Consider the following 24,743-nt stretch of genomic DNA (forward strand, 5'->3'; position numbering starts at 1 on the left):
CCCCTCCGGGTCCTCCTGGGCAGTAGCAGCATCAGTGGCAACAACCAGTCCTTGTGAGGCCTGTCAGGCCCTCCCTGGGCCAGGTGGTAAGTGGCAAGAAGGAGCAGGGCCCTCAGGCACTCACACAGGAGAGTCATATATTTCTTTCCATGTATTATGGAAGCTGGTGTTTGTTGGTTTTCCTTCAACTTGTTAGGTGGTCTCTAGATCCACATGTCAATCAGATGCTCCTTTTAGCCATAGAACTCTGCTCTCAAGTCTTCATGATATTTCCATGGTGCCTTTATCATCAGAATGTGACACCTGCCTTGTCAGAAAGCTCCTTGCATTGGAAAGATGGTGGCTTGGCTTTGTTCTTCTCCTCCCAGGTCTCAGGAGAAGGAGAACTTAGAGGATCCTCCTGTGGCTTTTCCTCCTGCTCTGAAGTGGAAGATCTGGGACTTCAAAGATATAAATCCCTTCCTGGAGGGAGTCATGAAGAAATTCAGAGGTAGCAAAGAAGAGCTGAAAATATTTTATATTGGATATTTGAAATTGTTCATGAAAGGCTCCAAGACATTAGCAGTGCCAGGAAAATGAGAGGGGTGACCTGGGGGGATTATGCACAATCCCCAGGAATGTAACCCTGGAAAAAGTTGTACTTGAACTCTTCACATCTCTCAGCCAGGCTTTGGGTGCTTTCACACATCTCACTTTTCGGGCTTTTCGCCTGTTTCTTTGGCCCTGAGATTGATGTAAGGGGAGCAGAAGGAGAGAGGAGGGCTGTCCAGGAGCCAGCCAGGAGCAGAGGGGTTGAGGCCTCCCGTTGTGGAACAGCGATGTCTGGACCTTGTTGATGGGGAGATCTTCTGGGGTCCTGCTCCTCCTCTCAAGATTTGGGCAGGCCTGAACTTTGACATCACCCCTGCCCTGGTTATGCAGGGATAGCCAGTATGGAGAGCTTCAGATAGTTTTAACTACAACTCCCATAATCTCCAGCCGGCGTGGCCAGTGGTTACGGATGATGGGACTTGTAGTCCACAACACCTGGCTAAAGTCTCATGAGCTCATATTGTTCATTCCAGGTTTGTTATCTGAATGATGGTGTGATGCTAAATCTCTGTTCCCTTTTCTCTTCCAGAAACTGTGGAATATGGACTTCAGCTGCGAAAAGGTACATTTAATAATAACAATATTTATTTATATAATAATTTTATTAGTTTTTTTTTAAAAAAAATATTGAGTTTATTTTACAACACATACATACACGCTTATCAAACTAAACATAAAAACAGTAACGCCAAATCCAAAGAAACAGCAACAGAACAAAAAGTTACAAATAAAGCATATTGGTGTATGGAAACTTATACAAAACATCTTGTCCATGATATATATATACCGTATTTCAACTCTTCTTTTCATCCAATTGACTTCCTTCATCCTCAACACGGTTCTCTTTTCAACTTTTGGTAAACTGTCTCCTTTTTAGTTTTTTATTATCTCTTATTCTTTCTGTTTTTAACTTAAGTACCAAAAATTATTTTACAGAAATTAACTGAAATAAGTCCAAGTATTAATTTGAGGGCACTGCTAATAATAATAATAATAATACATAAATACATAAATGATGTGATATATGCTTCCTTCCATGTCAGTAGAATCTTTCCTTTATGCAAAATATTGTTCATCACATCCTTTATTGGTAATAACAATTGTTTACCTAAGTTTTTTATAGTATTTTGCTGTATATTCATCTGGTCCCGGTGCCTTTATTATTATTTATTATTTATTTATTTATTTATTATTATTAGTTATACCCAGTGCCTTTATTATTTATACACTGGCTGGATTTCCCTAGTCAATTCGGGTCAAGCAGAGGCACAAATTCGGGAGAGATGGGATCTGCTTCTCAAAAGACCAGGCCACTGCCACTGCAGCTCTTCCATCCATGCCTTATTTCCCCTTATTTCCCAGAGGCATCTGTTCCGTGAGAGCAGCTTGCTGGGCTAGAGGGGCTCTTGGCCTTATCCTGCAGACTCTTAGGAAGCCCCCAGCCCAGGATGTCTGGCTTTTCTGTGCACAATCTCAGTAAGACACAGGGGTGGTGTGAAGCCAAAGGCTCCCAGCACATGAGGGGGAAATATCCCTTTGAGCCATACAGGGTCCCCACCCCTTTTATGTAATAGTGGGAAATGCATGAACACAAATAGCTCAGAAAATGGCTGCAACAACCTTTGGGTGCGAGAAGGTGAATGGGTTCTGGTGTCAGTGGAGGGAGCTGGGGGCTGCCTGAGTGTGAACTCCAGGGGTCCAGCTGTAGCACCCTGCTTGTGGTTAACGCTTAGCTGGAATGAAATATTCAACGCAGCAATAGAGAAATTAAAATAGTAATTTATTTGTCAGACAAATAAATATGAGGCACAGTGGTATATGGTTACCAAGCTCTGGCCTGGCCTCTTGCCATTCTGGCCAGCACTTATATTTCCTTAATCCAGCCCCCTTGCTCCTCCTGTGGCTGCCTCTGTCCAATCAGCCTGGTTGAAATTCCTATTGGCTGTTTGCTAGAGCCAATCACAAAAGATACACCCATTTCCTTCTTGCCCTTTTATGGAAATCAAAAAGCTATATATTCTTCTATCTATAAATGACAAATAAGTAGTAATATATCTTACATGTGTCTCAACAAGGAATCTTAATTACCAGCTCACCTCTTGCCCTCCTTGCCCTATTGCCTTCCAAAACAGATAATTAATCTTAAATTTTTATCTTATGCATATGTCAAGGATTGAGTTCACATCAACATTGAGATCTCCTTCATTTGAAGGTTTCTAAACAAAAGGCCTGACAACCATATATCAGGAGCGCTCGATGGCGTCTTCTGTCTGACAAGGGGGGGGCTGGTGCCTGACTTAATTTCAGGATAGTTACAACTCTTACAACTATATGAAATAAGAATCTAGCATTTCTTAAATCCTTTGCATAATTATATTTAAGCTAATATATTTAATACATAAACAACCTTTTAAAAGGAAAAGAAATCTTAAAAGGATCTTAGTTTAAGAAACAAACAGCTTTTGAAAAGTCTTCCCAGAAAATGTTCTGTTTCTGCCAGCTAGATGCTTTTTCACTGCTCTTGACCTTCTTAACCTTAGGAAGAAGATATGGCTCATTTTACTATTTATCCACCCTTAATTTGTAGGGTCAGTGTAACCTTGGCTGTCAGCCTGTAATTCCCTTTTTACGACTTTGAGAATTGTTTTCTGCTATAAATCAGGGGGGCCCCTTGTCTAGGAGTAAAAATATCTTGCCAAGGTTTTTAGGCATGGTCTTCTGCCTGGCATGAAACAGAACATTTTTAAACTCATTCTTAAAATACAAGCCCTGATTAAACATATAAGCTTTAATAAAAATGCAAGCTTATGATTAGATGCCTCATTCCCCCCTTTCAAGCTCAAGGACCTTCATCCCAAGTGTCCTTGATAGCTTGACCTTCATCATATTCCTGAGGTAAAGCTCTGTATAGGGCCATGATATGAGGTAGAGTTTCATTTGAAATCATCTTGCTAATTGTACTTCTAAAACATGAAATGATACATGGCACCATACATAAAACCATTATTACTACTGTCAAGAAAAACAAGCAAGACAATAGTATCCCTTTGAGTCCTGCGACATTAGGTAACCAATTGGTGAGCCATCCCATATCCCATCCTTCCCATGTTTGTACTGGGACATGTGCTATATTCTCCATCTTTGTGGCCAACACACGGATTGCCTCACCATTATCAGAAATGTTGAAGCAACAGGCATTCCCTGTCAAGTTCAAGACTCCACATAGGCCTCCCTGCCTGGCAAGTACATAATCCATTCCCATTTTCAGCTGCAAAATGGCGGCTCTACTTTCATCCAACTGTTGTGCAATAAGTCTCAAACTCTGGGCCGTTGCATTGGTTACAAGTTCCACTACTGCTTGCAATCGAATTATTCTGTTTAGATTATAAATAGGATCCCGTGCCCCTTGTATGAGCTCACCAGGATTCCAGGAGGCAGGATCATAATAGGCTATAATGCGCTCTGGTGGCCAATCATCAGTACCACTCCAACTTTGGGTACTTCCTCCTGCTATATGAGAAATGTCAGCGTTTCTTCGTGTACGCTTGGCCGAACTAGTGGGCATAATCCACATTGGTGGTAATACCCATCCCAAGAAACAAGTCCCACTCCATATGGAAGGGAGTTTCTTGTATGCCCATTCTCCACATATCCACCACAACCATCGGGTCTGAGGTTTTTGGTACGTGGAGTGCAGAAGGCGAAATATCAAAAGGGGTAGAGAGTTCACAGTGCAGTATGTTAGATTGCCTTCTTCTGTCAGTTATGTTCCACACCATTTTCCATGCATGAATAAAAGGAGGTGCACAGGGCAAGGTATTCCGAGTTCGATACGTAGTACCGTTTGCCCAGGTTTGACTATTCTTAATATAATCCCAAGTATAGTGGCAATGAGAAGAGCCTATCATGGTAGGATCAGCTGCATCTGATGATTTATGCACACAGAATTCCCCTTGCACAGGTATAACTCGTATTGGTTTAGTTGAGTTCCATCCGGGGAAATTCTGTACTTCTGTTTGGTGTGGCATTTCGCTTACCATACCAATGGCATTTAATGGTATCGGTAATAAGGGCATACCTCCCTCTGAATCATCTGGCCCAAGAGAGCAAACAAGGCAATTAGTCCTATTTGCAACATTGGCTACCATCTCAGCTAAGCCTACCCACATATTGTGGTCATGGCGGAATCCATATTTAGCAAATTTGGTCAGATTCAAGGACCCTTCCCCTTCCCAAGGGATCAGGATTAATAATAAAATCATGTTGATGTCTAGCATATGCATTCCTTCCACAAAAGATTACCTTATTGTGATAGCAAATAAATATTAGCCCCAATATAATTCCCCCAGTGACAGAAATGGGGAACCACCAAGACCAAAACATATATCCCGAGGATCCCCAATGAGTAATATCCCTTATAATTGTTCCACAAGGGGGCAGTCAATCAATTGTATAAGAGAATCTTCCCGTCCACAGTCACTGGTTCAGACGCTCCTCAAGCTTCAGGCGTGCGCAGGTCAGCCAGCTTCCAGGTTGTAGCTGCAGCAGGCCGGTCGTCTAAATGTTGCCCGTGACCTAGCCCGTTCCCGGTAGGGCTAGATACAGGGGTTTTTGGAGAGAGTCAGTTTTAAAGGATTAGAGGGGTCACCTTTGCACGTCCAACTGCCTTCAGACTTCTTCAAACGAGAGTGATGAATCCAGGGGGTCACCTCAGCTACCTTCACCGCTGTTGGAGTAGAGAGCAAGACGGTGTAAGGTCCACGCCACTTAGGTGCAAGTGGATCGCGTTTCCACTCTTTCACCCATACGCTATCGCCAGCCTGGAACTGATGAATCGGCTCAGCAATGCTGCACGGCGTGCGCTCGAGGGCCCACCTGTTAAGAGAAACAAAAACACGGGAGAGAGATTGCACTTGTTCCTGTGTCACATGGTCTCCTATTTGTTTAAGGTCAGCTGGAATATCCTGAACAAAGGAGGGTGGCCTCCCATACAGGAGCTCAAAAGGTGACAACTTAAGTCTTTTTGTGGGTGCACACCGAACACGAAACAGTGTTATGGGTAACACATCTACCCATCCCAATCCCGTTTCCTGGGTTAATTTTGCCAATTGGGTTTTCAGAGTCCGATTCATTCTTTCAGTTTTCCCTGAACTCTGAGGCCTATATGCTGCATGCAGTCTCCATTTCACTTGTAGGACTCGACATACTTCTTGTACTACTTGATCAATGAATGCTGGCCCATTATCACTTCCAATGCATCTAGGTAATCCAAACCTCGGGATCAATTCAGTGAGGAGTCTCTTAGTTACCTCTCGTGCCTTTTCAGTTCGGGTGGGAAAAGCTTCAACCCATCCGGTAAGAGTATCTACAAACACAAGGAGATACTTGAATCCCTTAGAAGGGACCAACTCTGTGAAGTCCACAATTAGGCTTTCCATGGGGACGTATCCCACATGCTGAATTCCAGGAGGTTGTACCGGTCCCTGCCTGGGATTGTTTTTAGCACAAAGAACACATTTCTGTGAAATGCAAGTTGCTAATTGTGATAGATTAATAATATACAACTTCCGACTGAGACTCTCTCTGGTTGCAGTACCGCCAAGGTGAGTAGATTCATGATAATTTCTTACAATTGTGCCTGCTAGATGATGAGGTACATAAATCCTATTATCCGGCAGGATCATCCAACCGTCCTTCACAACCGCTCCTTCCTGTTCAGCCCACTTCCTCTCTTCTGGGGTATAGTGAGGTTTAACTTCTTCTGGAACTACCTCTGGTATGAGGGCTGCTATAAATCCTCCCACAGGCTTTTGGGCTGCCTCTCGGGCTGCTTTGTCAGCAGCATGATTTCCTCTGGTTATTGGATCCCTTCCTCGTCCATGACCTTTGCAGTGCATTACAGCAATCTGTTCTGGAGCCCATACTGCTTCCAACAGGATTTCTACTTCAGGTCCATATTTCAAGGCCTTCCCGTGGGCTCCGATTAGACCTCTTTCTTTCCATAGAGCTCCATGTGCATGCAGGGTTAAGAAGGCATATTTAGAATCAGTATAGATGTTTGCCTTACATCCAGCTGCCAATTGCAGAGCTCTAGTTAAACCTATAAGTTCAGCTTTTTGTGCTGAGGTGCCAGCAGGCAAAGCTTCAGCTTCCACAACTTCCTCATTAGTGACCACAGCATATCCTGCTCGTCTGGCACCTTCATGCAGGTAACTGCTACCATCAGTATAATATACAACATCTGGATTTTTCAATGGCTCATCTTTCAGATCGGGTCTACTGGAATAAACTTCATCCATTATTTGGAGACAATCATGTGATTCTTCATCATCTACCTCTGGTAGGGGCAGCAAAGTCGCTGGATTGAGCATATTCACTACTCGTAGATGAATCCTGGGATTTTCACACAATAGGCCTTGGTATCTAGCCATTCTTGGGTTCGTCAGCCAATAACTACCCTTATATTCCATGAGTGTCAGAACAGCATGAGGTACATTCACATACATCGTCTGGCCAAAGGTAAATTTATCAGCTTCTTTGACAAGGCTTGCAGTGGCCGCTACTGCCCTTAGGCATGGAGGCCATCCTTTTGCTACTGAGTCCAATTGTTTAGACAAATAAGCTACTGGACAGTTCCAACTTCCTAATCTCTGGGTCAGGACTGCCGCTGCAATCCCATTCTGTTCATGTACATACAGCTGAAAGGGTTTTTCCGAATTAGGCAATCCAAGGGCTGGGGCCTCCATAAGTCGTTGTTTGATAACTAAAAAGGCTTGTTTCTGCTCAGGTCCCCATACAAATGGGTCCTTTTCTGCACCTCGAGTGCTTTCATGTAAGGGCTTGGCCAGACTGCTAAAATCAGGTATCCATAGTCTACAAAACCCTGCTGTTCCCAGGAATCCTCTAAGTTGTTTTCTTGTGGTAGGTTCCTTGATAAGGCAAATAGCTTCTTTCCTCTCTGGTCTCAATGCTCGTTGTTGGTGTGAGATGTCAAAGCCCAAATATTTGACCTTTTCTAAACATAACTGTGCCTTTTTCTGGGAAACTCGGTAGCCAGCTTCCCAGAGCAAGTGGAGCAGTTCCTCTGTCCCTTCTTTACAGGTATCAAAATCCTTTGCCGCTAGTATAAGATCATCCACATATTGCAGAACCACCTTTTCTCCCGGTATTGAGGGGTAACTTGTTAGATCCTTTGCCAAGGCAGTGCCAAATAAAGTTGGGGAATTTTTGAATCCCTGGGGCAGTCTTGTCCAGGTTAGCTGGCCTTTTGTTCCTGTCAAAGGGTCTTCCCACTGGAAGGCAAATATAGGTTGGCTCTGTGGTGCCAGCCGGCAACAGAAGAATGCATCTTTCAAGTCCAATACAGTAAAAAATGTTGCTTCTGGTGGGATCAAACTCAGCAAGGTATATGGGTTTGGTACATTTGGGTGCAAGGTCTCGATAGCCTGGTTTACGAGCCTCAAGTCCTGTACTGGCCTGTATTCATCTGTCCCAGGTTTTCGAACAGGCAAAAGGGGTGTGTTCCATTCTGATTGGCAGGGCTTAAGCAGACCATATTTTAATAGGCGGTCCAAATGTTTCTGGATGCCCTCTGCTGCTCGCCGGGGTAAGGGATATTGCTTTACAGATACAGGGGTAGCCATAGGTTTTAGGGTTACTACAATTGGAGCTATATTCTTAGCCATTCCTGGTGGGCTATTTTCGGCCCATACTCCTGGTGGCACCTGTAGAGTTCGGAGGAGCTTGTTTAATTCTGTATATAATGTGGGTTGGACTTGCAAGGCTGACATTAGGCGCCATGATTGTTCCTTAGGTACTGAGAGGGTAATTATTCCTGCTGCTTTTGATGGCAGTTTCATTTCTGGACCTCGAGGAGTGAAGGTGATTTGGGCCTGCAATTTGGACAGCATATCTCTGCCTAAGAGAGGTATTGGACACTCAGGTATATACAAAAACTGATGGGTTAAACGATGTCCCCCAATCTGGCATTCCAAAGGTTGGAGGAAAGATCTCTTAGCTGACTGTCCAGTGGCACTTTTAATGACTACACTTTTGGATGCCTTTTTCTGCAATAGTTCTGGGAGTACTGAGTATTCAGCCCCAGTATCAATCATAAAGTCTATTAAATGGCTCCCTAATTGAATCGTGACCGTGGGCTCCTGGAAGCCTAACTTTATGGAGTCCGGTCGTTCCTAGTCTTGGGTAAAATCCTCTTCTGCCAGTCCAATGAAATTGTCTCTACTCCGTCCTTGTCCAGGTCTCTGATATCTTCCATCTCGGATCATTCCCCGTCCCCGTCCCTGGTTTCTTGGGCCGGAGCCTGGGCCTGGGCCTGGACCTGGGCGTACTTCTTCCAACCTCAAGGGTTCAGGACACTCCCGCTTCCAGTGACCCTCCTTCTTGCAATTTGCACATTGATTCCTTCCCAGTGGTGGATTCTTTCCCCGTCCTCTCCCTCCATTTAAGGGGCGGTAATCTTGCTTCACTGCTGTGGCTAGCATTACCATCTTTTCCTTCTGCCACTTCTTCTTCTCTTGTTTCTCAGCCTCATCCCTATTCCGATAAACTCGGCGTGCAATGGCCATAATTTGGCTCATCAGCATCCCTTCCCATCCTTCTGATTTCTGAATTTTCTTACGAATGTCAGAAGCGCACTGGGCCACAAATGTAGCAGTAATCATTCTGCTGTTTTCAGGGGCTTCAGGGTCAAAAGGAGTCCATATACGATAGGCTTCCTGCAGCCTCTCTAAAAAGTCTCCCGGACTCTCATTTGGTTTCTGTTCTACTTCTGAGACTTTAGACATATTAGTGGGCTTCTGGCATGCCCTGCGGATACCTTGCACAAGTGTCTGGCGGTAGGTGGTAAGTCTGGCCAGGTGAATTGCATTGTTTGGATCCCAATTAGGATCTTCCAAGGGAAAGTTGTCCTGAAGATGACGATCAATATTAAAAATATTTCCCACTCTGGCCTGCTCACGCAAATATATCTGTGCCTTTTCAATTATGTCTCTCCTTTCCTCAGTGGTGAAAAGAGTATTTAGGAGCTGGCGACAATCTGTCCAAGTAGGACTATGAGTATTTACTATTGAAGTCACCAAGTCCATCATAGCCTGAGGTTTTTCTGCGAAAGATGGGGTGTGTGTTTTCCAATTCATCAGATCCGTAGTTGTGAATGGAATATATTGCAGGGTCGAAGTTCGAGGTGGCCGTGGTCCGGGTTGCCCGTTAACCAGCACAGGCTCCTCAAGTGCATCAAATACTCTTCTAAGAGGGGCTACTACGTGACCTTTTTCTTCACTTTGCTCTAGGGGCCTTAAATCATAGGGGATGGTATTTGTCCCAAGGCGTTCTTTTAGCAGCTTTATACGCCTGGCTGTATTGCTTGCTGACCGATCAAGGTCTCCCTGTAACTTCTGTAATATTTCTCTAGGACTTGGATGTACAGGGGTTTGGGGTAGGCAATCAGTTGTTCCACTAAAGGAGACTGTAGATGGAGGTCTATTAGGAGTCACAGGTGGAATAACCACTTCTGCTTGGGCTTTATTATAGGACTCCAATGCCTCCTGAAGATATTTATCATAATCTATCAAGGAATCAAGCTCTGTGACTCCACCCCCATTATTCATTCCAGTTTCTTGCCTTGGGGTTACAACTGGTGGAGTGTTTGGATTAGGCTCCCTTCGGCGTGGCGCATAGGGTGGAGGTGAAAGCACCTCTTCCTCTGGCCCCTCAAAAATGGGTTTGAGTTTATTTGGCAAGATTCCTTTCCTAGCTTCGGCTTTTACAGCCAATAATTTGCATCGTTTGACTTTGCATTCCCTTATCCATGGAGGATTTTTATTTAATGTGCTCAGCCAAGAATCTATATATGAAAATTGTTCTGGGCACCCTCCAGTTTCTTTGGTGATATCAGACCAAAGTTTGCTTACTAAATTTATATCAAAGGTTCCCTGAGATGGCCATCCAGTATTGTATTTCGGCCATTCTAATTCACATAACGTTCTCAAGCGTTCTGGCGTCATTTTGACTCCATATGCCCCTGAGAAGGCTTTCTTAAAATTATTTAACATACATTCAAGAGGTGTATTTCCCCCCTTTGAACCCCCAACTCCCATTGTATGGCCCTGTGAAGTATCCACTCAGTCACTCACACAAGCGCTTTGTGAGGTTTCTCGCCTAGTGAAGTCGCCTTACTAGGAACCGGAATACTACTCACTCCACACTCAGGTCAGCTACAAATTGCTCTGTACTTTCTCACACATACATTGCGCTGGATACTTCACCACACTCTACCTCCCAACCTTTCCCTACACCAGATCACCATCTGATGTACCCAGCCACCTAGCGTACTCAGTTCCCCCTTACTGAGACGCAGAAGTTTGATCAAGACTTCTCTTCCTCCCAATTAATTGGAGGGCCAAAACCCCTTTGTGCACTTACCCTTGGCTGGTTCCCCCCGGTCCGTCGCCGCCAGTGAGCAGGGTATCAGACAGACGAGTCTTCTGCGTTCCCCTGGAAAAATTTCCCAGTGCGCGCTGGGTAAGCAGTTTAGAGGTCCTCTCTCTTGTACCCTGCCCAGTAGGGCGAAGGGGCTGCGTTCCAGCAGACCACTTATCCGAGTCACAGAGGCACCATAAAATGTAGCACCCTGCTTGTGGTTAACGCTTAGCTGGAATGAAATATTCAACGCAGCAATAGAGAAATTAAAATAGTAATTTATTTGTCAGACAAATAAATATGAGGCACAGTGGTATATGGTTACCAAGCTCTGGCCTGGCCTCTTGCCATTCTGGCCAGCACTTATATTTCCTTAATCCAGCCCCCTTGCTCCTCCTGTGGCTGCCTCTGTCCAATCAGCCTGGTTGAAATTCCTATTGGCTGTTTGCTAGAGCCAATCACAAAAGATACACCCATTTCCTTCTTGCCCTTTTATGGAAATCAAAAAGCTATATATTCTTCTATCTATAAATGACAAATAAGTAGTAATATATCTTACATGTGTCTCAACAAGGAATCTTAATTACCAGCTCACCTCTTGCCCTCCTTGCCCTATTGCCTTCCAAAACAGATAATTAATCTTAAATTTTTATCTTATGCATATGTCAAGGATTGAGTTCACATCAACATTGAGATCTCCTTCATTTGAAGGTTTCTAAACAAAAGGCCTGACAACCATATATCAGGAGCGCTCGATGGCGTCTTCTGTCTGACAAGGGGGGGGCTGGTGCCTGACTTAATTTCAGGATAGTTACAACTCTTACAACTATATGAAATAAGAATCTAGCATTTCTTAAATCCTTTGCATAATTATATTTAAGCTAATATATTTAATACATAAACAACCTTTTAAAAGGAAAAGAAATCTTAAAAGGATCTTAGTTTAAGAAACAAACAGCTTTTGAAAAGTCTTCCCAGAAAATGTTCTGTTTCTGCCAGCTAGATGCTTTTTCACTGCTCTTGACCTTCTTAACCTTAGGAAGAAGATATGGCTCATTTTACTATTTATCCACCCTTAATTTGTAGGGTCAGTGTAACCTTGGCTGTCAGCCTGTAATTCCCTTTTTACGACTTTGAGAATTGTTTTCTGCTATAAATCAGGGGGGCCCCTTGTCTAGGAGTAAAAATATCTTGCCAAGGTTTTTAGGCAACTGGTCTCCTGGCATAAAATATTTGAAAATCATTAAGCTTTTTAAGATACAGGCCCTGATTAAACATATAAGCTTTAATAAAAATGCAAGCTTATGATTAGATGCCTCACAGCGTCCCTGCAATTGGAGGGGAGACATGACTTCTCTGCTTCAACATGAGGGCAGACCAGGGAAACCTGAGTAAACCTAAAAGAGCTGGGCAGAGCAGGGCAGAATTGCACCGCAGACCAGGGGGAAAGGCTCAATGGGAAGACAGAAGACCAGTCTGGCTTGATCCTGGACACCACAAAAAAGAGAATTATAAGATCTGGAAAACATGCAGCAAATGGCAGCATAAAGGAACCTCTTGCTTATCTTTAAAATCATATTCTGATATTCTTTTAGAAAACAGTGAGTAAAATGAATAATGGCTAATCAATACAATAAACAAGAAAAACCCATTACATTTAACAAAACAAAACAGAAGACTAATAGCAGCACTGGCATCATCGAACATCACAGACAGTATAATTTCCAAAGGCCGCTGTACAAATGTGTGTCTTTAAAAAGAAATTGCTTCACAAACTTTCCATAACGTGGGGAGCAGGTGAGAGGACTGCAGAGCAGATCTTCTTCCTAATGTCCACCAGCCTGACCAATTTTTAAATGGACTTCTTATTGTGCTTCCACTGCCCACTTTTTCCATAAATGTGAGGAGCAGTGAAAAAAATGAATCATCATATAGCCAATCAGGCCTGGGGAACCAGGATGGGGTCTTTGCGTTCAAGGTGACAGGTGGGAATGGCACTTCCTAGGTTTTATAAATCTTGCCTTTCATCTTGAGATTGCAACAATAAATGCATTAACACAATACATAGAAAAAGCAAGCCATTCATATCAACGATGTAATAGTTGTCAAGTTAAAAGCTCTGCTTTAACCAAACCGTAAGAGATAATCGTAAGAGATAAGCTGGACCATAAAGAAGGCTGATCGCCGAAGAATTGATGCTTTTGAATTATGGTGCTGGAGGAGACTCTTGAGAGTCCCATGGACTGCAAGAAGATCAAACCTCTCCATTCTGAAGGAAATCAGCCCTGAGTGCTCACTGGAAGGACAGATTGTGAAGCTGAGGCTCCAGTACTTTGGCCACCTCATGAGAAGAGAAGACTCCCTGGAGAAGACCCTGATGTTGGGAAAGATGGAGGGCACAAGGAGAAGGGGGCGACAGAGGACGAGATGGTTGGATAGTGTTTTCGAGGTTACCAGCATGAGTCTGACCAAGCTGCGGGGGGCAGTGGAGGACAGGAGTGCCTGGCGTTCTCTGGTCCATGGGGTCACAAAGAGTCGGACACGACTAAACGACTAAACAACAACAACAAAAGAGATAATCAAGTTAGTTCTTGGCTGACTGCTGATAGTTTGCCTGGGGGAAACAGACCAAAGGCCCACACTGTAGAACATGGGAGGGAGTCCTTCAGAAGGGGGTAGACGCTCCTTCCTTGGAGGTTTTTAAGCAGAGGTTGGGTGGCCCCCTGTGGTGGATGCTTTAATTCAGATTCCTGCATTGCAGGGGGGTTGGACTAGATGACCCTTGGGGTCCCTTCCAACTCTACGATTCTACAATGCGCTGTCAAGAATCCCAAGCAGGACATTTCACACAAGGGGGTTGCGGTAGCCTAACCACTTTCTTGCTTTTTATAAACTACCTGGAAGGATGGGGTCTAACATTATATTAAACATTAAACTGGTTAGAAAAGAGCGAGAGCTCTTGCTGCCAGTTTTACCTGGCATGTCAAGCATGGTCTGTGGTGTGAGGTAGAAGATTAAGATGTGAATTAGGGAGTCCCTGCTTGTGGGGGGGGGTAGCCTTAGACAAGCCACTGCCTCTCAGCCTCAGTTTTCCCATCTGAAAAATGGGCATAGTAAGATTGACTCAACTTACAGGGTCTTTGCAAGGGTTCGATGTAAATAATGCGTGAACCCTTGAAAGAACTGCAGATGCTTCAAGAATCCTTATTAAGAACTTGATGAACGTCCCTCTCTCGAATGCAGAGCCATGGAGTCCCTGTTCATTTCAGAGGGGATGCTATTTCTGTCATGTACCTAAGGAAAAGTCAGCTTCACAGTTGACATCGTTTCTCTTCTCTTTCCTCCTCTGCCCCCACAGAAAACGTAACTTTGGATCCTGACACAGCACATCCCCGCCTCATCCTGTCTGATGATCGAAAGAGTGTGAGAGATGGAGAAGTGCGTCAAGACCTGCCAGACAACCCTGAGAGATTTGACACATATGACTATGTGCTGGGATGTGAGGGTTTCACAGCAGGCAGACATTTCTGGGAAGTCATTGTGGGAAGAGAGGAGGGGTGGGCGGTGGGGGTGGCCAGAAAGTCTGTGAAGAGGAAGGGGGTTGTGTATTTTGATACTACGGATGGGATCTGGGGTTTCGCGAAGTGGGACTTTGGGTACACCCCCCTTGAGGCCCCTGTTCCAAGTGAGGAGCCCAAGAGGATCCGCGTGGCCCTGAACTGTGAAGGGGGACGGGTGTCCTTTTACAATGCAGATACAGCAGCCCTTCTCCACTCATTCTCAGAAGCCTCCTTCTCAGGAGAGACCCTCCAGCCCTTTTTTTACGTGAGTGAGAAAGGGAACCTGAGACTCTCTTGCCTGAGGGTGCAGACAGACAAGCGTCAATCATGATGCAACTCTCTCTTCCTGGGCCAGCTTTTTAAACGACACTGATTGATTGGGTGCCCTGTCATTCCCTAAACTTAGGAATAAACTAACCCTACACACATTCCTGTTTCAATGTAGTTCTCTCTCCAACCACCAACTCTGACTTAAGATTTCTAGAGACAGTACCATCATCTTTTTTGAATAAAATAAGAATTATGCAAAGAGCATCACTGAAAACCTTTCTCAGCCTCAATCCTGCTCTCAGATTCCCTTTTCCTCCTCCAAGATCTCCACTGGCCAGGGAGATGGAAGTTTCAAAATCCCTCTTTTTTGCTGCTCCTTAGGGAAGCATGTGGCAAATCAGCAAAATCTCCATATCCAAAGAGACCTGTTTGCTAGTTGAGTACAGATTGAACCCTTGAGCCATTCCTCAAAATACAAATTAATAAATGGAAAGAACGCGAGAGACTGGGAAACACTGTTGGAAGCGACTGTGTGAGATCTCTCAGGAGTCTCCAGGGCCCAGAAAGGCGGCTTTGGCAGTGGGGGGGGGGGGATTTCTAAGTCCACCTTGCTTACCGGCCACTAGAAAGGTCAAGATCTCTGGCTTCGGACAAGTAAGGATGGTTCCTTGTGGGGCATTTTCGAGGGTCTTCCTGACTTATTCAATATTGCCCTTCCATACACGAAGAGTCGGACACGACTAAACAGCAACAAAAATGCTGAGCCTAGGAATGTAACCCCCCACATAGGTCTTGGGCCTTGATGTAGCAAAATCCCCTCTGACAATGAAGAGCCTCTGTCAGAGGTTCTGAATGACAATCTAGACTAGAGAATTTCAGGGGGGGGGGTAAATTTGGGATGGAACAGTCCCAACATTCCCATCATGTTTACTTTTCAAGCTAGCACTTTGCAGCTGCATTGCATCCATATCGTAACAAAATTCCCATGTATACAATTATTTACTCCAAGATGCTTTGTAGTGAACAGTCAGATACTTATCTATATTTTTAGAGATCACCTCTTCTTATATTTTTGTATAATGGGCCTGAAAGTATTTGGGACATGTTTCCTGTGCTAACGTGTTTGATTCTATTAAAGATTGTGCTTCTTGTGGCTCTTTTGTTGCTTCAAACTCCACGGGACACTCCCTCCAGGGGTTTTAGGAGGGCGATATCCTGTTTTATCCTCAGAGAAACCCTGTGAGGTAGAAGAGGCTCAGCTGAGAGTCTTAGAAAAAGGAGACACGTTAAAGTTTATGGTCAAAAGGGCTTTGAACCTGGGCCTTGTCATCCCAAGTCCAACACACTCTGCACTCTGAATCTGAAATCTTAACAAGGGTCCCTTCAGAGATGTGCTTGAAAGCCCTCCCTGCAAAGCTCCTCTCTATGTTGTAGCTCCTCTTCAGACCTTCCTGTGTTGACCCTGAATGTCTGCAAGAGGAGTCAATCCAGTTTGAGTGAGGGGCAGATTTCAGGGGCTTCCCTGCATAAGCTCGTATTTCGCACCTGGGTCCATTTCTGGATCTCAGGATTCCGATTACAAATGAAAGCAAATCTCCCAAGTCTGAAGTCTGCCCATCCCTTTATTTGTGGGAATCCCACCACCAGGAGAGAAGTGAGTCTCAGCCGTATCTGCCATGTCAGGGAGAGAGCAGGTATTCTATAGACACCCACTTTTTAACCCACAGACAGTTGTAGGCAAATGTGTTACCGGAAAAATCCGAGTGCTCCCTTGGACAAAAACAAAGACACCAACCAGGATAACTTGGAGCAAAACAGCAGCCTGTAGGCTTGGCCTTTCTTAAACTGTTGCAACAGGGTGTTCCCCTCACTTGCAGGAGAGAGGAAAGACACAGAAAAATGGTGTGCAAGACCTTATAAAAACTTTTGAAATTCCCACCCTCTAGGTCAAGCCCACCCCCAGAAACATCATGCATACATTACAGAAAGGAGGGGTTGAGGGAGGCGTTGTGGTGGTAACCTGAGTGTCCTGTCACCTGGCTGGTTCCCCCTTTCCCCCTCCCCATGAGTACTTTCCAGGTGACAGAGGGGAGTTTGCAGTTTCCTGCCCCCAGAGGGAAGGGCTGATTATTGTCCTTTGTTCCAGTCCATGCTGAATCCACTCCCATATGCAAGTTCTTTGTGATCTTGATGGTCTTCTGTCTAGGACCATCAGGGTTGGCATAGCGACTGGGCAGGGCTCCTGTGGATGTGCTGGTATGCTCAAGGATTATGGCTGCCCTGTATCAAACCTTCCCCATTTTGTAGTCCTTCCTTCATGGAGTAAAATAAAAGTGGAGCAGTGCAAATCCGATGTATGGTTGATTTTCTATGAATTTATAACAGAAGCGTAGCGTATGTAGTGTGTGAGTGTGAGTGTGTGTGAAGGTTGTACAAACTGAATGATTGGGGGGGGGGGGGTTTCCTGCTACACAACCAATGCCAAACAGATGGGGCAACAAATAGGAATAGGTGTTTTCATTCAACATTTTTATCATGGTCTTCCAAATGGCAATTCTCAAGTCGGAAGTGGAAGTGAAGGCAGCACATCTTTCTAACCTCTTCTGAGCTCTGTGGAGCAAAGAGGAAATTAAGCCTATAGCCCTGTGTCCTGGGATAAGTCCCTTTGAACTTACTCTTGAGTAGACATAGGAGTGCATTTTTATTTTATTTTTTACAAAAAGGGTTAGCTCATAGGTTTTGGTGATTGCCTAGATATTTAATAAAATATCAGAGTTGTTCTGTTTGGTGTTTAAAATATTTTTATTTCTTCATTTTGGACTCAAAAAATAGGGGTCTTCTTATACATGGGGGCTTCTTATACACAGAAAAATATGGTATGTATCAGCCACCAAACAATAATACTTTAGCAGTATATAAAGATATAAAATACCGCAAGTAAAAAGAGAGAACGCTTCCCCCCCCACACACACACAAAATGGTTTTTTTAAAATTCCATGGTTAATGTTAATTTTTCTGAGAGGATGGACAGACTGGAGATGGGATCAATGGGCGGGGGGGAAATGGGAAGAAACTGGTCCTGAAGAGCAGCTTAAAAATTTCCCAAGTCTGTGGATGCGGACGAGGGCCCAATTGTCCCGTGGGAATGTGCATCGCAGTGGAGTTTGGGCTGAACATTGTGATCTGCAGTTGGAAGGAGTCGGCAGAGTCATTCATTCAGTGGCGTTCGAGGCTGGCAGTGAAGCTAAAGAAACAATCAAAAGCACTTATCTCTGCCTCTCCTAGGTGCATGGCTCTTTAAATTAGAAGCAAGGAATTCTGCCCATTCTCATTACAAATAAATAAATTTCCATATCAAAGAGACCCTGTTCCACTTAAAGACACATCTCTAAGGCAGCCGAGATCCTGAGTCGTCCTGCTTGAATTTCCTGGGCGGGAGAGGAAATATCCCAGATCTCCTTGCTAACTCCACATTTGCGGAGCGGAAGGGAAATCTTGAGTCCCCACCGTGGAATAATCTCCTCCCGGGAAACGGAAACATAGCAATTGGCACGCGGAAAGCGAAGAAAAGGCAAGCAAGCTCTCTCTCTTCCTGGGATGGCTGCTCCTGGGGGTGCCGTGCAGGATCTCTGCGAGGAAGCCACTTGCTCCATCTGCCTGGAGTGTTTCCGGGATCCAGTGATCATCCCGGAGTGCGGGCACAACTTCTGCCGATCCTGCCTGATCCAGTGCTGGGAGAAATCCGAGGGAGAGGCTTCCTGCCCTCTGTGCAGAGAAATCATTCAGCACAGGAACCTCATCCCCAATCGGCCGCTGGCAAACGTTGTGGAAATACTGGGAGCCGAGAAAGTCTCTCTTCCAGGGGAAAAGGGGGCAGAAGGAAAGGGGAGGGTCTGCGAGAAGCACCAGGAGCCCCTGAAGCTCTTCTGCAAGGAGGACGAAAGCCCCATCTGTGTGGTGTGTGACAGATCCAAGGAGCACAAAAGCCACGAGGTGATCCCTCTGGAGGAGGCGTTGCAGGAGTACAAGGTATAAAATCTTTCTGGGTTTCCTTTGGGGGTGGTGAGGGTGAAAGAGATACAGAGAAGAGGGTCTTGCAAGAAAATGTTTTAATGTATTCTCCCCTCCTGCAACCAAACAGTAACTAAACTTCCAAAACTCTTCAATTTCCTTTTTTGGGGGGGGGAGTATGGTGCCCCCCATACCCCCCCCCCTGCATGCAGGAGTAACTCAACCACAGTCCTTCCTCTGGAAGCAGCTCCCTTAGGAAAGGGCTGGAGGGTGGGGCAGTGCAGGTGGCAAGGATAGAATAGTAGAGTTGGAGGGGACCCTGAGGGCCATCTAGGCCAACCCCTCACAATGCAGGAATTCTGCCCACAGCCGTCCCTGGTTGGGCTCGAACCACCAACCTTCTGGTTAACAGCCAGACACACTGACCCATTGCGCCACAGGCACCCAGGATGAAGAAGGGGGACCAAGGCAAAGACCACCGTCTTTGGGGCAGGGAGCAAGCATATGATTCAACTTTCTTGTTATTATGAATACTAAAACTCCAACAAAGAGAAAAGCAACCAAAGTATGATTTTCTTTTCTTTTCAGGATCAGATCAGCAGCTGCCTAGACAATGTGAGGAAGGAGAGAGAGAAAATTCTGAAATTTAAAGCAGATGCAGAAAAGGAAAGCCAAGACCTGCTTGTAAGCATCACTGTTACTTGGAAGTGAATAAGTGCTGTAGTCTTAAATCAAAATCTGGGGAAATGAATATGAAATAGAGAAAGAGGTTTCTTTTTGAACTGTCTGATCTCCCACATAGCATGAAATACCGTTTAAAAGAGCGGGTGGGGTTGTAAGTTTTTACAAAGCTCTTTCTCTGTTGAATATGTCAGACGTTGCCGTCTGAGGAAATTCTGATAACTGGCCTCTTCATCCTGCAAGAGCAGACTAGATGCCTGATTTTGGCCCACTGTTCTCTTCTTTCAACCTCTTTGCTGCAGAAACAAACAGTTGCAGAGAGGGAAAAGATGGTGGCTGAGTTCAGGCGACTCCACCAGTTTGTGGAAGAACAAGAGAAACTTCTTTTGGCTCAGATGGCAGAAGTGGAGAAGGAGATTGCAGCCCAAAGGGAGGAGCAGCTGGCCAGACTCTCCAGGGAAGTCTCCTCTCTTGACAGCCTCATCCGGGAGATGGAGGAGAAGCTTCAGGAACCAGAGAGTGAACTCCTCCAGGTCAGGCCTCATCCTGATGTGAGAGGGTGGAGTGGGCTGCTTCAGACTACAGTTGTACCTCGGGATGTGAACGGCATCCGTTCCGGAGCCCCATTTGTATCCTGAATGGAACGCAAGCCGCAATAGCGCATCTGCACATGCGCGGGTTGCATGTTGCCGCTTATGCGCATGCTCAGATTGTCATTTTCTGCATCTGCGCATGTGCGAGTGGCGAAACCCGGAAGTAACGCGCTCCGTTACTTCTGGGTTGCCGCGAAGCGCAACCCGAAAGCGCTCAACCTTAATCAAATTCAACCTGAGGTATAATTGTACAAGCATTCCTTAGTCCTCCCCCACAGAAAAATATCGTTGTAAAAAAAACAGTTGGTAGAAGAAGGATGAAAGCTATTAGCTCTGGAGTCACAAAAAAGGTCCTGCTGGATCAAACTGCAAGCCCCTTCAGTTCAGCATCCTCTTCTCTCATTGGTCAACCAGAGGTGTCTGAGAAGCCCATAAGCCAATGGGGCTCTCCCCATCTGTGATTCCCAGAGGTATAAGCTTGTAGTCAATTAACCTTTACTCAGAGTAGACTAATGGGGATGGCTATCCAAGGTTCATTAATTACAGTGTATCTGAGTAAAACCAGTTGAATACAACTGATACTGCCTCCCACACTTGAAGTAGTACATAGGCTTTGTGGCTAGTTTTCATAAGCCAACCTTCCAAACCCTTCCAAGTTGGTGATCATTACTGCATCAAGCGCATGTTCCTTCAGGTGCTGTCCTGGGATCTAAGACGGGAGTATGAGATGTACCTAGCAATAAACAAATTGGTCGCAGGTGAACATGGAGCTGGCATGCACTGTGCAGGGCAAAATGGTAAACCAGGGTGAGATTGAATCTCTCAGCTATTTGGACAACTTGGCCAAAAGGGAAGAAGGGGAGCGTTTACTAGTCATCACTGCAGTGATCAGTGCAGAAATGGCTCCACTGACATCTTTCTTTCTTTCCCTCCAGGATATCGGAAGCTCCTTGCAGAGGTAAGTGATGGAAAACCCCTGCCTTATTCTGATTCTAGGAAAGTTCCAGTTCAACAGGTGAGAAACTCGCTCTCCTGTTCCTCCTTCCAGAGATAGCTTAGGACCCCATCATGCATTTAACAAGATCACAGACAAAAACAGGGACACGGTTTCGTAGTCATTTGTATCTATTGGTCCCATCTACAATCACAGACTGGAAGTCATTCCCATTGCATATTTCTGAAGGGCCTTCTCTGTGACGGATTCGTTTACTCAGCAATTGATAAAAAAGGGGGGAACACCCCAAAGGGGCTTGTAAATATCTTCACTATAACTTACCCTTAAATATCCAGCGTATTTCTGGCTTCTGCAGGTTCTTCTTCAGATATAAGAATGTGAGAAAGGGCCCTGCTGGATCAGGCCCATGGCCCATCAAGTCCAGCATCCTGTTTTCACAGTGACTAACCAAATGCCTGTGGGAAACCCGTGCGCAGGATCTGAGCCCCAGAGGACACTCCCCTCCTGTGGTTTCAGAGGCACCACTGCCTTTGACCCAGCCATCAAGAATAGTAGCCGCTGAGAGCCCTGTCCCCCAAACAACTGCAACATATTTTAAAATCTTCCAGGTTTAGAAAATACAGTTTTAATTTCTAATATGTTTTCCTTTTTTAAATGTAACCACTGGGCTAAAAAATAATTATTATTATATTCACTTGAAATGCTTCACTAAAATTGGTGTAGACCAAATCTCTGCCTAAAACCCTTGTATTGTTAAGTTTTCTTCAAAAAAATAATAATTTGCATATATCAGCTTCTTTACCTTTAATCTCATATTCCTATATTTCCTTCTGTATATTTTGGAAGCAGGTGTGTGTCAGTTTTCCTTCATCTTGTTAGGTGCTCTCTAGATGCTCCCTTTTGCCATTGGAAAATCCCTGCTCCCAAGTCTTCATGATATATCCATCATGCCTTTATCATCAGGATGAGACCCCTGCCTTGTCAGAAAGCTCCTTGCATTGGAAAGATGGTGGCTTGACTTTGTTTTTCTCCTCCCAGGTCTCAGGAGAAAGAGAACTTAGAGGATCCTCCTGTGGCTTTTCCTTGTTCTCTGAAGTGGAGGATCTGGGACTTCTGCGATATGAGTCTCTTCCTGGAGGAAGTCATGCAGCAGTTCAAAGGTAATGAAGAAAGGCAACAGGGATTCTATACTGGATGTTTAAAAGTGTTTATGAAAGGCTCCAGGTCATACGTAATATTAGTAATGCCAGGAAAGGTTTATGTTTTTGTTTTATTTCAATGTCCAGAGGCCACACTTTAATATACAGATGACTCACAACATGCTGCTTTTACTTACACAATCAAAACTTTTATGTGGATTGCAGATAAACAAACAGAAAGCAAGCAGGAAGCGCTCATTGGCTGGGCTCTGGAGGCTCTCATGAGAAAAAGCGCTTTTAATCCCTACACGGAATTTGCTTTTAAGCGATCCTCCTTGCTTTGAGATGCTCCTTCGAGGTCTCGCGGGCTGTCAGAGATCTCAGATGGCAGGGGCAATTCCAGGGGTCATTCTGACCTTACACAACTTTATGCACAATCCCCAGGAAAGTAACCCTCGCGTACGTTTTCTGTAGAAAGTTGTATTTTATTGCTTCACATCTCTCCGCCAGGCCTTAGGTGCTTTCACACTCCTCACCCATTTCCCAAGTAGCCTCACCTACAGCCTTTTGGGCATCTCCTCTGTTCCTCTGGCCTTGAGATTGATGTGAAGGAGGCGGGAGGCTGTCAAAAAGCCATCTGGGATCAGAGGGAACTGGGAATGAGATCTCCAGTCCTGGAAGAGATCTTACATCTCAAGGTTGATACTGACAGGGAGGTCTTTTGGAGGTCCTGCTCTTCTTCTTAGGTCTGAGGAGGCCTAGAACTTGGACATTGCCCTTGCCTTATGGGGTATCCAATAGCCCATATAGAGTCCTTACATAGGTTCCCTATTGGTAGGAGAAGATAACAGAGGCCAACCAGAGAATATTGAGAAGCAAGGCAGCTAGTAAGCTTGATCTTTATTGATCTGTTGCAACAGGGTGCTCCCTCACCCGCGGGAGAGGAGGAGAAACCCAGAAAAATGGCGCGCAAGGCCTTATAAAGACTTTTGAAATTGCCACCCTGTAGATCAGGGATGGCCATTGTGGTGGCTTTCAGACATTTTCAGCTGCAACTCTCATAAGCTCCAACTGGTGTGGCTGGTGGTTTGGGATGATGGGATGGCACCACATCTACAATCTCAGGAGCTCATATTGTTGTTACCAGATTTGTTCTCTGGGTGGTGGTGTGATGCTAAATCTCTCTTCCCTTTTCTTCTCCAGACACTCTGGACTCCGGACTTCAGCTGCATCAAGGTAAATTTCAGGATGTAAAGGAGGCACAGTTTCAGGAGAGAGATGTGTGAAGTGCTTTGAAAGAACTGCAGATGTTTAAAGAATCATTATTAAGAACCTAAGGAGACCCCAGTTCTGAACGCAGTGCATGAAAACCCTTTTCATATTTCATGTGTCTAAAGAAGTGTCAGTCTCCCAGCTGACATCATTTCTCTTCTCTTTCCTCATCTGCCCCCACAGAAAACGTCACATTGGATCCAGACACAGCAAATCCCTGGCTCTCCCTGTCTGAGGATCGAAAGAGTGTGCGAAGGGGGAAAGTGTTTAAATACCTGCCAAACAACCCTGAGAGATTTGACACATATGGCTATGTGCTGGGATGTGAGGGTTTCACAGCAGGCAGACATTTCTGGGAGGTCATTGTGGGAGGTGAGGAAGGGTGGGCGGTGGGGGTGGCCAGAAAGTCTGTGAAGAGGAAGGGCAAGTTCTCTTTTGATACTAGGGAAGGGATCTGGGGTTTGGGGAAGTGGGGCGGTGGGTACGAGTTATCCTCCTCCCATGAGGCCCCTCTTCCAAGTGAGGAGCCCAAGAGGATCCGAGTGACCCTGAACTGTGAAGGGGGACGGGTGTCCTTTTACGATGCAGATACAGCAGTCCTCCTCTACACATTCTCAGCAGCCTCCTTCTCAAGAGAGACCCTCCAACCCTTTTTTTACGTGTCTGCCAAAGGCCACCTGACAATCTCTTGAGTGTAGAGACAGACAAGTCTTCTCCAGACTTTTCTCAGAGGCACTAAAGGGGAAGCCATATTGGAAGAACAGTGATTGGCTGAGCCGAGTCTCCGTCATGGTGTAATTCTTTTCTGAGGCCACTTTTGTAAACCGCACCAATTGCTTGACTCTCCTGCCAGTCCTGAAACCTGCCTTTCACATATTACATTACAATACAAATGTACCAAAGCCAATACCATTTCCTCCCCATCCCCCTACACATTTACGTTTCTATTTCCTCAATCCATCATATTCTTTTCTCCCTCCTCCCACTTCCCTCCGCCCCCCCCACTCGATTTCCTCCACATTATACAATTTACAATAATCTTTGCATTCTACAGTCTTCTTAAGTCATCTCTATATTCTTATTATCTTTCCTTACTAATTTTTCTTCCATCCAGTACTTCACATTTTAATCTAGGCATATTAGCATATTTTTTTTGAACAATATTTTGCCATGTATTAATCAAAACATTTCCACTCCTTTAAAATTCTTGATTCAACTTATTTCTTATTATAGC

General features: G+C 45.0%; 2 protein-coding genes across 2 annotated transcripts in view; both read left to right on the forward strand.

Annotated features, from left to right (window-relative positions):
- LOC307208698 (zinc finger protein RFP-like) overlaps positions 1-16,015 on the forward strand; it is a 30,942-nt gene extending 14,927 nt beyond the window's left edge. The window contains exons 5-7 of the mRNA XM_079963573.1: positions 369-490; positions 1,121-1,153; positions 14,387-16,015. Coding sequence (XP_079819699.1) covers positions 369-490; positions 1,121-1,153; positions 14,387-14,919 — 688 coding nt within the window. The 3' untranslated portion in view covers positions 14,920-16,015. The remainder of the gene's footprint in view (positions 1-368; positions 491-1,120; positions 1,154-14,386) is intronic.
- Positions 16,016-18,407: 2,392 nt separating this feature from the next.
- Positions 18,408-24,520, forward strand: LOC307208715 (zinc finger protein RFP-like). The gene is made up of 7 exons (XM_079963599.1): positions 18,408-18,887; positions 19,458-19,553; positions 19,853-20,083; positions 21,079-21,101; positions 22,137-22,258; positions 23,441-23,473; positions 23,693-24,520. Exons 1-7 carry the CDS (start codon positions 18,456-18,458, stop codon positions 24,199-24,201), a joined length of 1,446 nt encoding a protein of 481 aa, XP_079819725.1. The 5' UTR covers positions 18,408-18,455; the 3' UTR covers positions 24,202-24,520.
- Positions 24,521-24,743: the final 223 nt, after the last annotated feature.

Source organism: Podarcis cretensis, assembly GCF_951804945.1.
Source record: "Podarcis cretensis genome assembly, chromosome: 2".
NCBI lineage: Eukaryota > Metazoa > Chordata > Lepidosauria > Squamata > Lacertidae > Podarcis > Podarcis cretensis.